The 15,269-nt window shown below is 40.2% G+C and overlaps 2 protein-coding genes across 5 annotated transcripts; both read left to right on the top strand.

Moving 5' to 3' along the window:
* The first annotated feature begins 1,030 nt into the window (after window positions 1-1,030).
* Window positions 1,031-4,972, top strand: LOC109146822. 4 transcript variants are annotated; one of them, XM_019294486.1, is made up of 6 exons: window positions 1,031-1,194; window positions 1,690-3,087; window positions 3,420-3,542; window positions 4,271-4,420; window positions 4,552-4,725; window positions 4,780-4,972. In XM_019294486.1, the coding sequence occupies exons 2-5, from the start codon at window positions 1,699-1,701 to the stop codon at window positions 4,690-4,692; spliced, it is 1,803 nt and encodes a 600-aa protein (XP_019150031.1). In that variant the 5' UTR covers window positions 1,031-1,194; window positions 1,690-1,698; the 3' UTR covers window positions 4,693-4,725; window positions 4,780-4,972. The 4 variants fall into 4 exon arrangements, with proteins under 4 accessions (XP_019150031.1, XP_019150029.1, XP_019150027.1 ...); XM_019294484.1 differs by lacking the exon at window positions 4,780-4,972 and adding an exon at window positions 1,493-1,577 and having other exon boundaries at window positions 1,037-1,194; window positions 1,693-3,087; window positions 4,552-4,764; XM_019294482.1 differs by lacking the exon at window positions 4,780-4,972 and adding an exon at window positions 1,493-1,577 and having other exon boundaries at window positions 1,037-1,194; window positions 4,552-4,764.
* A 685-nt stretch (window positions 4,973-5,657) lies between these two features.
* LOC109146620 (cytochrome P450 CYP749A22-like) lies at window positions 5,658-9,667 on the top strand. Its single transcript, XM_019294272.1, has 4 exons — window positions 5,658-5,973; window positions 6,081-6,304; window positions 7,944-8,558; window positions 8,976-9,667. Exons 1-4 carry the CDS (start codon window positions 5,697-5,699, stop codon window positions 9,405-9,407), a joined length of 1,548 nt encoding a protein of 515 aa, XP_019149817.1. The 5' UTR covers window positions 5,658-5,696; the 3' UTR covers window positions 9,408-9,667.
* The last annotated feature ends 5,602 nt before the right edge of the window (window positions 9,668-15,269 follow it).

The raw sequence follows: 15,269 nt of genomic DNA, 5'->3' as shown, positions 1-15,269 counted from the left end.
TTCTTTTTTTTCAACAATGATACCAGAAGGGCAGAAGATCTGCTTCTTCTCCCACAACAACGCCAATTAGCAGTTCTGGTATTCAATCCAACAATCTCAGCAGTCAAACTGTTCGAAATAGATCGGCGTGGGGGTGGATTTTCTCTACTTTTTTTGTTCACTTATAATGTAGATCAGATCATTTGTACGGATCATCGTTCGTTGGCACCATAGCCATAGCTGTAACCGTAGCCATTTTTGTAAGGGAAAAAACATCGTGCTAATAAGGTGTTTTGAATTTTGATGTTCTTTGTATGATTAATCGTGGGTGAAAATTTTATCACACAATACAAGATAGACAGAGAGAAAAAAAGTGTTTACAAATGTCTTATTCATCTAGTAACTGAATCATTCATACAACATATAGAATCCTGAAAATGAGGAAGACAACTAACCCACTAAGACAATGAGGTAATGGGATAATGGCTACAAACGGTAAAGCCTTCATAACAAAATGTACAAATTTTCAAATTCTCAATATTTGTTTTATTTTTGGTATTTTTCGTGAAAATTAGACTAATATTAAACCTGTTAAACAAATGTATTTATTAGGAAGAGATTATTATATATCCATTATAAAAAATGTTGACTAAACAAAAAAAAAAGGGAAAAAATTGCTGTAATTTTTTTGAATGTTACTGACTCTATTACATTGTAGTATCTGTTGGACACGCTCAGTAAGCGCAGTCCACGCGCCTAGTTGGGCACTAATACTCACTAAAAAAATGTTCATTATTTGATAGAGTCCATATACATAACAAAAATTAAGGTATTTATGCAAAAATTAAAATTACTCTTTCTCTTCCACCTAAAATTATCACCTATAAAAATCTTTCCCAAAAAAAAAAAAAAATCTTTCCAAAAACAACTATTGTAATTTGTAAGATAGAATTTTCATCCCCATGAGTCAACCTTTGACAAATTTTAGATTGTGGCGTGCTTTGCACACCTGCCGTTATTATTTATTACGTCATTACCAACCTATTTTTTTGAACATTTGTCACCTAAAAAAGTGCCTCCCGGTCTCCCACTCTCTTCTATTTCTCTCTATCTCTCTCGCGATGTTAGGGTTCTTCTCGTCTTTCGTCGCCGGCGAATCCCTGTGAAGTGTTTGTATGAGACGTCTTCTTCATTGCTCCGGTTGTTTACTTCGCGGTAATTGTTTCTTGTTTCCTCCTAATTTCACGATTAGGGCTTCATTGACTTTCTCTTGTTTTCCTGTAAAAATATGTTTACTTGCACTTAATTCTCACGATTTCACTGAGCCGCGTGTGATTTATGCCATTTTTGTGTTTTTTCAAGTTTATTTTTCATCTGCTGGTAGTAGTCAATTAGGTGGTGGGAGAAATTGGGTTAAATTTGGATTTAGCTTTAAGCTAAGTTTAAATTGGGTTTTGTTTGGCTGCAGCTTATTGTGAGAGCTTGTTTCTAAGTTATGCACTTTTGCATGCAGATATTACTTGTGCAAAACCGTTGGGGAAGTGATTCACTGAACGTGTTATTTGCTTAATTTTGTTTCCGAGAACTTCGATAATGTGGTGTGTGGTAATTTATGAGCAAATGCGTGTAAAAATTTAGTTTGTGCAGTGATAGTGCATAGAGTATCCGTGTGTTTGCTTACAAGATAAGATCTATCTTCTTTCTTTTCAGCAGTGGCAAATGAGTGGGGTATCAATGGGATACACTCGATCACGACCTTTTAATGGGGAAAATATGCTGAGGAGATGTAGCAATAACACGCAAGCTGATAATGTTATTCTGATAGATGATGATAATGTTATTGTTATTGATTCTCCTGAGTATTTGCACAAAAATGTTCAACTTCCAAGCATGCAGAGTCGTGCCAATAGATGCCCACAGAAGACAGTAATTTTCTTGGATGATGACGAAAACAATGAAAACAACCATTCCACTAGTGGCCGAGAAAGTGACTTTTTAAATAATCCATCATCTAGCCAGAGACCTTTCCCACCGTTTAAGGATGCAAGAAAGACTCCAGATGACAATGGTGATGATTGTCAATTTGTGCGAGAAAATAAAGCTCCGGTAAAGCTATCAAAATGCAAAAGAACTTACTCTGGTAGAGCGTCCTCCCGGAATCGGTATGGTTTGACTTCTGATTCAGAGAGCAGTTCATCTGATTCTGATTCTGATTTTGAGTTGATGGTAGATTCTGTTGGAAAGCTTCAAGAAGAATGGGAGAAAGCTTCCTCAAGGAGGAAATATGATGGTCATAATACTCAATCTGGTGTCAACATATTTGACAATACATCAATGGCTGATTTACAAGCTGAGCATGGCCAAACTGAAGAACATCCTGCTTTTTCTAGTATGGGTAAAGCCAGTAATGAGAAAGAAGATATGTCCCCCTTTGAAAAAGGAGATGAAAGCTCCAGTGCTTCGAGTTCAAGAAATGAAGATGAACAAAACCCTAAAGATTTTTCATCTTTTTATGAAAACTTTGCTGATGATTTGGAAATGGATTTTCAGGATAAGGGGAAAAACCAGTCTGCCGACCCATGTGAAACAAGACCTGTGTCACAACATGGTGTCAAAAACTTCTGTTACACAAAAGATGGTTCATTAGGAAAAGGGGATTGCTTACGTGAAGATCCATGTTCCTCTGGAGCTCAAGACAGTCATGACCAATGTATTTTCACTGAATATGGGAGCCCTTTTCCAGGTCACATGCATTCTATGGACAACTTTAGCCCTTGTCCAGGTCAAACTTCATCTGGTAGAAATTTCTCACCTGGCGTAGGAATTGGCACTGGAAAATGTCATTATCAGGACAATGGTGAAACTCCACTTGAGAAACCATCTAAATCCTGTAAACATCTTGGGCCAGAGGAAGAGACTGTTAGTTCTCCATCTAAGAGTCAGCAGGAGGAAAAATCAGAATACCTATTGCATTCTCATGGCTATGATGATGGACAGAACAATGATAGTAGTATAATTACTGAAAGAGAAAGACTTAAAGAAACTGATGAATACAAGAAGGCGCTAGAGGAAGAACTAGCTTCTAGGCAAAGAGCATTACAGATTCAGGTGTGTCATCTATACTGCTTTATGGTTGTCTTTGGGAATGTGGCCAGTGACTTCTTTCTTTTATATTTCTCATGCATGATAAACCCTCAACCTTTAAAAATGTAATTCGGAATCCTTGAACACAACATATCTGAATGAATAGTGCCTCATGCCTCCTTTCATATATATATTTTGAGTTCAGGGATCCTGAATTACATATCTAAAGTATCAGGGTTTATGATTAAATATCATTAAGTTCTGGACTTCTGGGAGTTCCTGACAGTTTAGCCTTATTTACTTGCCAGCCTTTTTGTTATGCATTTGTCATATAATGTGAGTTTCTTTATTTGTAGGCTGAAGAAGCACAAAATTTGCGGAGGTTGTTGAAGAGAAAGAAAGCTGAACAAATGCGTTTATTAGACATGGAGAGAAGACAAAAACAGCGTGTGGATGAAATGAGAGAGACACAGAAGAAGGTATGCAATTCATAAATTTATTATCTAATAGCACATTCTGCTCCTTTTTTAAAATTATTATTTAATTTCTATTTTGTTTTCTTTCTATCCATACTATGGCTTAATACTTCATCATATATGGTGCTTTTTCTTTTTGTTTGATTAGAGTTGATTGTTGGAACTTTGGTACTAATGTCTGTTAGAAATAGTGTGTGTGTGTGGGGGGGGAATAAGTCTGGTTGGTACTCGGTAGTAAAGAGCCACCACCCATGGGTAATGTCGAACTTGAACTGTATTACGTTTAAAAGAGAAGAATAAGAGATGCAGAATGGTAATTGATTGATTGATTGACTACAAGAGTCCATGTTTTTATAGGCTATGAGAGATACGTAAAGAGTCTAGATTTGTGACTTTTCATTTATCAACATGATAATTCTGTAACTGTCTTAGGACTATCCAATACATAAATGATGAGTTCCATCATAACTAAAATGCAAAAGCCTATCCTTTAAGTGGGGCTTGGATATGGAAATGGGGCGGATGGACTTGGATCACAACTCACAAGGCGGATGTGAATTGCCATCCCTAGGGGATATACACATCATTTTCTAATGCTGATCCATCCCTTTTAATCTCTTTGACAAGTGGCCAATTTTGAAACTAGGCAACAAAAGAGGATTAAATCCGGCCTTTTATATATTTTTCGATCTCTTAACACAATCATTTGCCTTTATGTTATATCTCATCAGGATGAAGAAAATATGAACATGAAGGAGGTGATTCGCAATCAAGTTAGAAGTGAACTGAGTAAACTAGAAACAACATGCAGAGATATGGCTTCTGTGCTGCGGGGTTTGGGAATTTTTGTTGGTAGCAGCCCTTTTCCACAATCAAGTGAGGTATATATGTCTTAAGTTCACTCAGTTTAATTTGTACTCGGACACCTGACAAATTGACTTGTTTAAGGACCGACTTCCTGCTTAATTTAATTTGTTGCTCATTTCTAATCTGACATGGAAGATAATTTCAGGTACGAGCAGCTTACAAAAAGGCCTTACTGACATTCCACCCAGATCGAGCTTCAAGAGATAATATTCGTCAACAGGTTGAAGCTGAGGAAAAATTTAAGCTCATCTCTCGTATGAAGGACAAATTTTTCCCAACCTTATGACACTTAGCAATGGTTTAAAACTAGCAAAATTTTACCATCGGCCCTTTTTTTTTTTTTTTTTTTTTTTTTTTCTTTTTTTTTGGTACAAACCATCGGCCTTGTATTAGCTAGCCTTCTTAGAACCACCTGGGTGGATATACTTATTATATACTCAGTAGTAAAAAGTGTAATTTGTTTGTTTGTTTGGGCTGATTCCTCAATTTTTTCCTGTAGCATAGCTATTCCAGGAATTGATACCAAAATACATTATGTATTTTTTGTTTGTCTACTGAATACACTTCTAAAAAGACTCTTTAAGATTTACAATTTGCAATAAAATGTTGACATAAATTATCCTAATGACCTTCCAATAATTTTATCTTTAGTTATTAAAGAAGAGTATGTTTTGTGTAAGATAGTCTCACATAGTCACATGGGATGTATAATATTTTTTATTACATTTTATCTATAAAGAATTACACAAACTCTAATCAAGTTAGTTTGATTTGATAAGTATAAGGTTTCAAGTTTGAATTTCCAACCTCAAAGACCCCTCACGTCTCGGACCGACAAAGCATGTGGAAAAATGTAAATTATGGTAATTATGTTGAACACATATGAACACAGAGACTAGACATTTGCTTATTGCGCACTCCACATTGTCGCTAATGAGACTCGATTCCGGACCAGTGGGACCAGTGACCAATTGAGCTGCCCATACTACATAGATGCTTTTCATATATGCATGCTTGAACCACTTTCAGTTCAATGAACATCTCATGTTTAAAGATGATATATTAAATTAAATTAAAAGAGATGTTAGTACAATTATTGCAATTTAATATTTGAGTGATATATATAATTCAAGAATTCTACTTAGTTTTTAGATGAAGTCAAGAATGGCATCTTAGATATGATTGTCTTGTAGCTGCAAGTCTGCAACACAAAATTCCCAATCCAGGTTTTAAAAGCTAAGTTCTGCAGATAATCATTTGGGAATTATATATTATTGCAGTTTAATTAACATGATGATGATGATAATCATCATAATTTTCATTTCTTCTTTGCTGGTGTTAGCTGCGGCATGGTTGTGTGAAAAGCTATGGTGGGCTCCTGTTCATATACAAAAGCTGATGAGTTCCCAGGGGATCAAAGGGCCTTCTTACAGATTCCTCCATGGAAACACCAAAGAAATCTCAGAAGCCAGAAGAGGAATCACCAGCAAGCCCATGGAAGACGACTTGTCTCATGACGTATTTCCAAGAATATTACCACACATATATTCCTGGAAAAGGCTATATGGTTGGTTGAATTGGTTATTCATTAGATTAAACTTGTTGGGTTTCCTAGTAATTAAGCTTAAAAATGTTGTTTTGTTGATTTAATGTTTGTGTGTTTTTGAATTGTAGGGGCGAATTTTCTGTACTGGTTAGGGCCACAACCGGAGCTGGTAGTGACTGAAGCAGAACTTGTGAAGGAGATACTGAGTGACAGAAAGGGAGATTACCCAAAAATAGAGCTTCAAGGCTTCAGCAGGAGGCTGCTAGGAGATGGTATTGGATCATCAAAAGGGGAAAAGTGGGCAAGAATGCGAAAACTAGCCAACAATGTCTTCCATGGAGAAAGCCTCAGAGTAAGATCAATTACCTATCATTTCAAGAATTTTAGGTTTTGTGAGGTGTATAGTAGATTGTGGGCAATGACACATGATCCAACTTTCATATCCGCAGTGTAGGAGTTATATCCAATGTGGTGGTAGATTGATGAGTTTCTTGTAAGAGCATCCACACTAGTAGTTATTTAGGAGTTATTTCTACATGAATTCTCTCTACTCAAAGTTAATGGCTGATGTGGGGAGGAGTTATTTCAAAAATATTTCTTATGCAAAGTATGGTATATTTGTGGTCCCAATAAGTAAGAGAAATAATTAAAATATAGTGAGTTAAATGGTGGGTGCATAAAAAACTGAGAAATAACTCAAAATTGATGTGGAGAAGGGTTTTTTGTAATTGAATGAGATGATAGAGGATGATGTGGATGCTGGGACCCACAAATAACTGAGAAATAACCTCAACTGATAAGGATGCTCTAAGCACCATACACTGAGTAGTTATGCTGTGCATCCGTATGCACCATGCATGGTGCATACGGATGTAAAAACGACGTCGTTTTATTAAAAACGCACGTCTCCCATTAAAAAAAAAAATTCAGGTTCGATTCCCAGCAACAACATTATGTTGTTCATTCATTCTGGAATTTTAGTTCATAGATTATGGAATTTTAGTTCATTGATTTTGGAATTATAGTTCATCGATTCTGGAATTGTAGTTCATCGATTCTGAAATTTTAGTTCATAGATTCTGGAATTTTAGTTCATTCATTCTGAAATTTTTAGTTCATAGATTAGATTCTGGAATTTTAGTTCATAGATTCTGGAATTATAGTTCATCGATTCTGGAATTTTAGTTCATATGTTGTTGCTGGGAATCGAACCTGATTTTTTTTTTTTTTTTTTTTTTAAAGGGAGATGCGCGTTTTTAATAAAACGACGTCGTTTTTGCATCCGTATGCACCATGCACAGCATAATTTGCCCCATACACTGGTCCTCCTACTTAATGGGCCTTAAGACACCATCATTTACTTATCTATTATCTTGTTGGCCTGGGTCGGGGTGTTGGGGCTTTGGGGCAACGGAATTTCGTTTTTTTTTTTTTTTTGTGGAATTAAGTTTCTTGCCCGTATGAGCAACTCAATCAGTTCCTGTGTGATAGATTGTAGACAAAAATATATGATCGAGCCTGACCGCTACAGTTTGGGAGATACACCCAATGTGGTGGCCGGCCCGGTTGGCTCCTTGTGGGCATTATGCACTAGTTCTCTCATGCACCCAATGGATTGCTGAGTATCCGTGAATTACCTCTTTACTATCCTGTTAGGCCGGGGTGTTGGGACCCTGGGGCAAGGGAATTTTGCAGACAATAACTTTCAGGTTTCTTGCTCGCACGGACATGTCAGTTCCTAAGTAGTAAATTATGGGCAAGAGCACATGACCGAACCTGACAACCACCTGTGTGAGAGTTACACCTAATGTAATAGACTCCTAGTGGGCACTAGATATTCGTTCTCTCACCTAATTAGTTGTTATGAGTTACTATAATTTATATCTCCACATCTTGGGGTCCAAAAATTTCATCTTTTATGGACAATAATTTTAGGTTTCATAGAAGCATCCTTATTTGGCTATTAGATGAACTGATGTGTCTTACTGCAGGGTATGCTTCCAGCCATGATCGAAAGTGCAGAAACAATGGTGGAGGCATGGAGGGAACACGAAGGGAAAGAGATTGAAGCTTTTGAGGAGTTCAGGCTGTTAACATCAGAAGTGATTTCCAGGACAGCTTTTGGAAGCAATTACTTGGAAGGGAAAAACATATTTGAGATGCTAATAAAGCTAAAAACTTTAGCCTCCAAGAATTTTCTGAATGTTAGGTTTCCAGGGATGAGTAGAATCATGAAGAACAATGATGAACTGGAATCTGAGAAACTTGAGGAAGGTGTCAGAAATGGAATAATTCAGATTATAAAGAAGAGAGAGCAGACAAAAACTGGGGAAGAACAAAAAAGCTCTAGAAGAAGTGATTTTCTTGAGAAACTCTTGGAGGCTAATCATCAAGAAAATGGTGACAACCAAATTTGCATAGAAGCCATGGTTGATGAATGCAAAACATTCTATTTCGCGGGGCACGAAACAACGACGTCTTTGCTTGGATGGGCAACTCTCCTTCTAGCTACACATGAGGACTGGCAAGAGAGAGCAAGGAAAGAGGTTATGGAAGTGTTTGGGCAAGAGAATCCCACCCCTTATGGCATTGCAAGATTGAAAATTGTAAGTACTAAAATTCCATTTTATAGCATAAAAAATAGGAAAATAACACTTTGGAAAATAATCAAGATTAGTGGTTGTAGAATTGTAGTTACTAGAGGCTAAATAGTGAAATTAGAGTGTGGTTTAGGTGCCCGCTCGTGCTTAGCTCAATGTTTCAGTAGGCAATATTTGAGAGACGAGACCAATATTCGAATATCAGCAGTGGCAGTGTGAGAATTATGCCTAAAGTGGACAAATCCCTTGTGCGTACCGGCATTTGACTATGTCTGCTGAATTGAGTCACCGTGATTTACATTCTCCCAAATGTTCTGTTGGATCGGGTGTGAGAGACCTTTGGGGTTGGGGATTCACCCTTTTGGGAGAAGAGTGTGATTTAGGTGGTCTAAAAACACTACTTGTCTTGTTTTGTTGTTGCAGATGAACATGATTCTTGAAGAAACCTTAAGATTATATCCTCCGGCGCCTTACATCAAGAGGAAGGTTGAGAAGAAGAATGTTGTTCTAGGGAACATAACTCTACCGCCTAATATTCATCTCCACATTTCACCTCTGACACTTCAACACGATCATGAGATATGGGGTAAAGATGTTCATAAGTTTAAGCCAGAAAGATTTGCAGAAGGAGTGGTGAAAGCCACAAACAATCATCCAATTGCCTTTCTTCCATTCGGATATGGACCTCGTACTTGTCTGGGCTTAAACTTTGCCATGGCTGAGGCTAAGATTGTTCTCTCTATGATCCTGCAACGCTACTCGTTTGTGCTGTCTTCATCTTATGTTCACTCCCCAGTTCAGCTTTTCACGCTTCGACCAAAACATGGAGTTCAAGTCATCCTCCATAGGATTTGATAATAAAGTCTATTGGCTTGCACCAATAGTTGGTTTCTAGATAATAGATTGTAGGTAAAGGCACATAATCAAACTTGACAATGGCCGTGTAAGTGGTGGGCTCGTAGGTAGTGGTCCTCCCACCTAGAAGTGGAGTCTGATCTATCTTTCCGTTATTTTGTCGGGCTGGAATGTGGAGCTTTATGGATGAAATTTCGCATTTTGTAAGCATGTCTAATGCAGTTTGTAAGCAATAAAATTGTATATGGACATTTCAGTCAAATTAGTTTGTCGCATTATTTTCCCTACGATCGTGTTTTGTCACAATCGTACTCATCCGGTAATCGCCGATCAATCACCGTCGTGTTTCACCGTCGGTTGGCTGTTGTCTATTGCTATCCCACTGGTGGCTCTAACAAAGAGTGGTTATGTGTGCTTCACTATGGAGATTAATAACATCACAGGAGGCTGCGATTTGTTATCGCTTGACGAGGAGGAGACAGGTGCGTTGGAGGCACCAGTTCTCGATCCGGTAAACGTCGATGTCCCTCATTGGGAATTGGTTGGTAGGTTTGTCACTGATCGTGCCATAAAGTTCGATCATATGCAGCAGGTCATAGCCTCGGTGTGGTGGGCGGTCATGGGAATGCGCATCCTGCCTGTCGATGAAAACCTGTTCGTCTTCCAATTTCCCCACCCGAAGGACATGCAGCGGGTCCTTGACGAAGGCCCGTGGCATTTTGAAAACCACACACTCGTGTGTAAACCAGTTCCGCAGGGGCTTCGTCCGGAGGAGGTTTTATTGGATAGGGTTGATTTCTGGGTGCAAGTGCACGATCTTCCCGCAATGTACGCATCAACCGCATTCCTGGAAACAATAGGCAATCACATGGGCCTATTCAAATGTGCTGATCCAAATAATTTCGGGGTTGCATGGCGGAGTTATTTTTGCATCAGAGTATCGTTGAAGGTGACCGAACCGCTAAAGAGGAGATTGAAGCTCCGCCGTCGTGATGGATTGCTGCAATGGGTATCATTCCAGTACGAGAGGCTGAATACTTTTTGTTTTTGTTGTGGGCTAATTGGGCATGATGAACGCTTCTTTCGGAGAGTGTACGAAGAAGGTGTGAAACCTAAGGACTATTCGTATGGTCATTGGATGCGGGCTGGGGCGCGTAGACAGCCCAAGCCGATTGGAGCAAAGTGGTTACTGGCTGATCTTCCAAGCTTGCTAATTGTGTTCCGTCCACGCCCAATGCTGCTTTGTCGAATCCTGAGATCATCGAGGAGCAAACAGTGGTGCAGGGTGAGAATAAACGTAGACGCGAAGGGGAGGGATCAATGTCGCAGTCGGCGGCAGCGGATGTGAATATGGTGGACATTCTGAAGAGTACTATTCCGGCGGGCCTGCGCCCGTCGCCATGAGTTTGTTAAGTTGGAACTGCCGAGGTTTGGGTGGCACTCGGACAGTTCGTGAGCTCTTGGGCATGGTGTCTAAGAAGCGACCCAGTATTGTGTTCTTAATGGAAACGAAAGCTATGACAAATAAAGTGGAGCATGTGCGAATAAAGTTAGGTTATGAAAGTGTTTTTTGTGTAGATCGTGTAGGCCTAAGCGGGGGCTTAGCGCTCGCTGTATTGGAGAGATTCAACCATGGTCTCCTTATTGAGTTATTCCGTTAATCACATTGACGTGGTGGTGTCTATCCCGGGCAAGTCGGATTGACGGTTAACAGGTTTTTATGGCCAACCGGATAAAACGAGAAGGCAAGAGACTTGGGATCTTCTGTGTCAGCTTAAGGATCGCTCAACACTGCCGTGGATGATTGTAGGAGATTTCAATGACATTGCTTGCTCTTTTGAGAAGCGGGGATCACATTCACACCCGCTGCAGTTAATAGAGGGTTTTAATGACACTCTCCACGATTGTGGTTTAGTTGATTTGGGGATGATGGATGGTCGCTTCACATGGGAGCGAGGTCGGGGAACGGATGCCTGGGTGGAGGAGCGGTTAGATAGGGCGGTGGCTACTATGGACTGGGTGGGGATGCATGAGACGGTAGTTGTTCGCAAGGTGTGTACAGTAAACTCTGATCACTCCGCGTGGTTTGTGGACATGGAAGCTGGGCAGGTGCATTCGTCTAATAAAGGCCGTGTTTGGTAAAAAATTGGCCTATAGGCCAATTTTGGCTTATTTGATTACTATTAATTGTTTGATTTAGTTAAAATATCAATATCAATGTTTGGTTAATTAGTTTTTTTGCAACTCCAAAAGGCTAAAATTCAAAAAGTTACTCCAAGCAACTTTTTCAATTAGCTTTTTGAGAAAAGAAATTATACCAAACAGCTATCAGGTAACAGCTAATTTACCAAACACTTTTCTACAATCAGCTAATGTTATCAACTATTTATACCCTCTAATTAACACAATCAGCTAACAGCAAACAGCTATCAACTAACAGCCATTTTACCAAACAGGGCCAAAATGTTTCAGTTCGAGTCAGCGTGGTTATTGCATGAAGGGTTTGGCAAGGTGGTAGCGCAGGCGTGGCGGCAATCTGCCGGGCTTGATTTTTAGCGGCGAATTACGTTGTGCGGGCAAAGTTTGAAACGTAGGGGCGGAGAACACTTTAGGCGTTTCGGAAATAGAATTGGCCTGTTTCGGAACAGGCTGTGTGCGTTAAAAGAGAACAGGGATCCGATGGCAGTAATGGAGTATCTAGCAGCCGAGGGTGCTTTGGATATCCTTTTGCGGCAGGAGTTGTTTTGGAAGCAAAGATCTAAACAACTTTGGCTGAAACATGGGGATGCCAACACGAAATACTTTCACAAGTCGGCATCGACTCGTAAGCGCCGGAATTTGTTAGTCCGGGTACAGAATCCAAAAGGGACTTGGTGTGAAGGATCAAACTTGAACGCCAAAATCACATCGACTCGTAAGCGCCGGAATTTGTTAGTCTAGGTACAGAATCCAAAAGGGACTTGGTGTGAAGGATCAGACTTGAAACGACGTCGTTTTGGACTCGTGTCCACAATGCATTGTGGACACGAGTCCACAGCATAATTTGCGCCTTTGTGTTCAATCAACGCCTCTGTGACTCTCTTTTAGGAAATGACATAGGATTGAACTTTGGTAGTGTGATATTGACTCTTAAAACTACAACTGATAAAAAATAAGTTTGGGATAAGATAAAAAATAAGTATACTAAAAAGATACTACTTTCTAATATAATCGATAAACAAGAGTTTGCAATTAACATTTAACTGGACAACTATAGTAGTCTGCTCCCCAAAGCTTCTTGGTAATGAGCTCTTGGGCGTTGATATTCCCTCCCTAGATGCTGGCATGTACAATAATTCACTCCACCCAGAGCTTCTTGGTGGCATCAAATTAAATTTCATTGGAAATATGCACGAATGTAAAGTGTAATAATTTACTGTTCGCCCGTCCTTTGATCTTCCATGTTTGTGCAATAAATACCATGCTGTAGCTTAGCTTCAATTCGAATTGAAGCACACTACGTACGTATGAGCAAGTAGAAAGGCACTGCAATTGGTCCGCATGAAGGAAGTAAAAGTTCTGGGCAACCGTCGGAGAAGGGCGGAGTGGGTGGTGCAGCCATCGGCGGCGGAGTTGTGGCTTTGGGTTTAGTAATCTGGGCGGCTGTTAAGCTTTCCGAAGGCTCGAAAGGTAACCACCGGACGATGAAGGCTCCTGGCAGGGATTATCGGATCTTTAGGGATGACTTTGAGCGTGATCCGGCTTCCTATTTCCGTAGTCTCCATTATGAGTAATCATATCGTGTTTGGAGCGAGGGCCGTTCCTCTGATCTGCTCTGTTCCAGATAGATATGCAGATCAGATGTTTGGTTGTTCTGGTTTTAATTGTGGTGTAGTAGTTTTAAGCTAAGGATGTTGTTTTAGTTTCTGTTGTTTTGTTTAATCGCATGCATGTATGTATGGACTTTTATGGTTTTTGTTTAATCAAAATGGAAGGCCTTCGCTTTGCTTAGCTTTATTATCATTTCATGTATGATCCATCATTTTTGTGAAGTTGAATTGGTTCTTTCTTCTTAATGATTCTCTTTTGTTTTAAATACTACCCAAACAAACAATGGTAAACAGAACCACAGAAGCAATTCGATCATCGTACTTTTAAGGTTGGAAGATTCTTTGTGCTTTCAATTGTTGAGATTAACATGAACAAATAACAATAATAATGGCAGAAAGGTAAAGTAGGCAAGATTTACGTGGTTCGGCAAAGTGCCTACGTCTACGGGAGTGAAACAATACTCTTATTCATAGTGATGGTGATTGTGGTGACACAACCCCTTAGGGATACAATCAATATATTTATAGGCATCTAATCTCTGTACAATAGGTCTACCCGTTTCACTCCTACTTCTAGTATGAGACAAACTCTTATTCCTAATCCATATATCAGACAAACTCAACAATCTCCACCTTGGCGAATATGTTCTTTAGGAGAAAAGATAACTCAACAAATCTTCACCTTGACGAATATGCTCTTTAGGAAAAAATACTTATCTCACCATCTCCAGCTTCACATACATGCCCTTTAGGAGAAAAGACTATCTCCACCTTGGCGAATATGCTCTTTAGGAGAAAAAGATAACTCAACAAATCTCCACCTTGGCAAATATGTCCCTTAGGAGAAAAGACTTATCTCACCATCTCCACCTTCACAATTATGCCCCTTAGGAGAAAAAAACTTATCTCACATATACACATGGGTAGGAACAACCATGTTCATCCCAAACAGCCAGCCATATGCACCACGCAGCATCAAACGTTTTCCAGCATGTACACGAACCGCTTTGCCCCAAGCTATTCGCCCCTCAGCCGTCGACCTGTTATACCAGCCGCGACTCATGTTTACTGTCCTGTTTAACTGACCTCTTGCATCCGGCTCATACCAAGTCCATGTCCCCTCCTGGTATCCACACTGCCCCTAACACAACAGCGCCCCTGCAAAGTCACACTAAACTCGTGTGCCTTGCCCAATGCTCCACTAACCAGCAATTACCACTGGTCAACAACACGCACCACGCAGCATCAAACGTTTCCCCGTGCATGTTAACGAACTGCTTCGTCCCAAGCATCCGTAACACCAAGCCATATTAGCCCAGCTCATACCAGCCGTGACTCATGACAAGCCCGACTCATACCAGGTCCATATCCCATCCTGGTATCCACGCTGCCCCTAACACAACAGCGCCCTTGCAAAGTCACACTAAGCCTGTGTGCCTTGCCCAATGCTCCACTAACCAGCAGTTGTCACTGGTTAGCAACACGCACCACGCAGCATCAAATGTTCCCAGTGCATGTTCATAAATCGCTTCATCCTGAAGCGTCCACCCATACCAGCCGTGACTCATGCCAAGCCCGACCCATATCAGGTCTATGTCTCATGACAAGCCCAACCCATACCAGCCGTGACTCATGCCAAGCCCGACCCCATGCCAGTGCCATACTGGCCCATACCAGGTCCACGACCCCTCCTGGTATCCGCGCTGCCCAACACTACAGCGCCCCTCACCACCTTCACATCTAGACTCTAGAAACGCCCAACAAATCCAAACAATGTTTGAACTTGTTACTAGTTACCGCTAGAACATCACCTTCACTATAATATGAGTCATCAGCATGCACCACGTTCGCCGCCTCTTGTTGTTTTTTCAACTTTGGACAGTATCTCTTAATGTGCCCAATCTCATTACACTTGTAGCACCAGATTTTCCTGCTATTTCTGGACTTAGACATGGAGTTTCTCCTCCCAGAATTACCCTTCTCTTGCTTCCTTCCACGATCCTGACCCTCTTTAGCATACAAACTTTCACCAACAGACGATTCATCTCCTACA

This window comes from Ipomoea nil, unplaced genomic scaffold (assembly GCF_001879475.1).
Source record: "Ipomoea nil cultivar Tokyo-kokei standard unplaced genomic scaffold, Asagao_1.1 scaffold1936, whole genome shotgun sequence".
Taxonomy (NCBI): Eukaryota; Viridiplantae; Streptophyta; class Magnoliopsida; order Solanales; family Convolvulaceae; genus Ipomoea; species Ipomoea nil.
This window is presented reverse-complemented; position numbering and strand designations above follow the sequence as displayed.

What these genes read in the sequence shown, in the direction of transcription:
- LOC109146822 (XM_019294486.1), top strand. Translation starts at nt 1,699, where the DNA reads ATGAGTGGGGTATCAATGGGATACACTCGATCACGACCTTTTAATGGG. An exon ending in AAAGAGCATTACAGATTCAG is followed by an intron (nt 3,088 to 3,419) that starts GTGTGTCATCTA and finishes CTTTATTTGTAG; the next exon opens with GCTGAAGAAGCACAAAATTT. An exon ending in TGAGAGAGACACAGAAGAAG is followed by an intron (nt 3,543 to 4,270) that starts GTATGCAATTCA and finishes ATATCTCATCAG; the next exon opens with GATGAAGAAAATATGAACAT.
- LOC109146620 (XM_019294272.1), top strand. Translation starts at nt 5,697, where the DNA reads ATGATGATGATGATAATCATCATAATTTTCATTTCTTCTTTGCTGGTG. An exon ending in TCCATGGAGAAAGCCTCAGA is followed by an intron (nt 6,305 to 7,943) that starts GTAAGATCAATT and finishes GTCTTACTGCAG; the next exon opens with GGTATGCTTCCAGCCATGAT. An exon ending in GCATTGCAAGATTGAAAATT is followed by an intron (nt 8,559 to 8,975) that starts GTAAGTACTAAA and finishes TTGTTGTTGCAG; the next exon opens with ATGAACATGATTCTTGAAGA.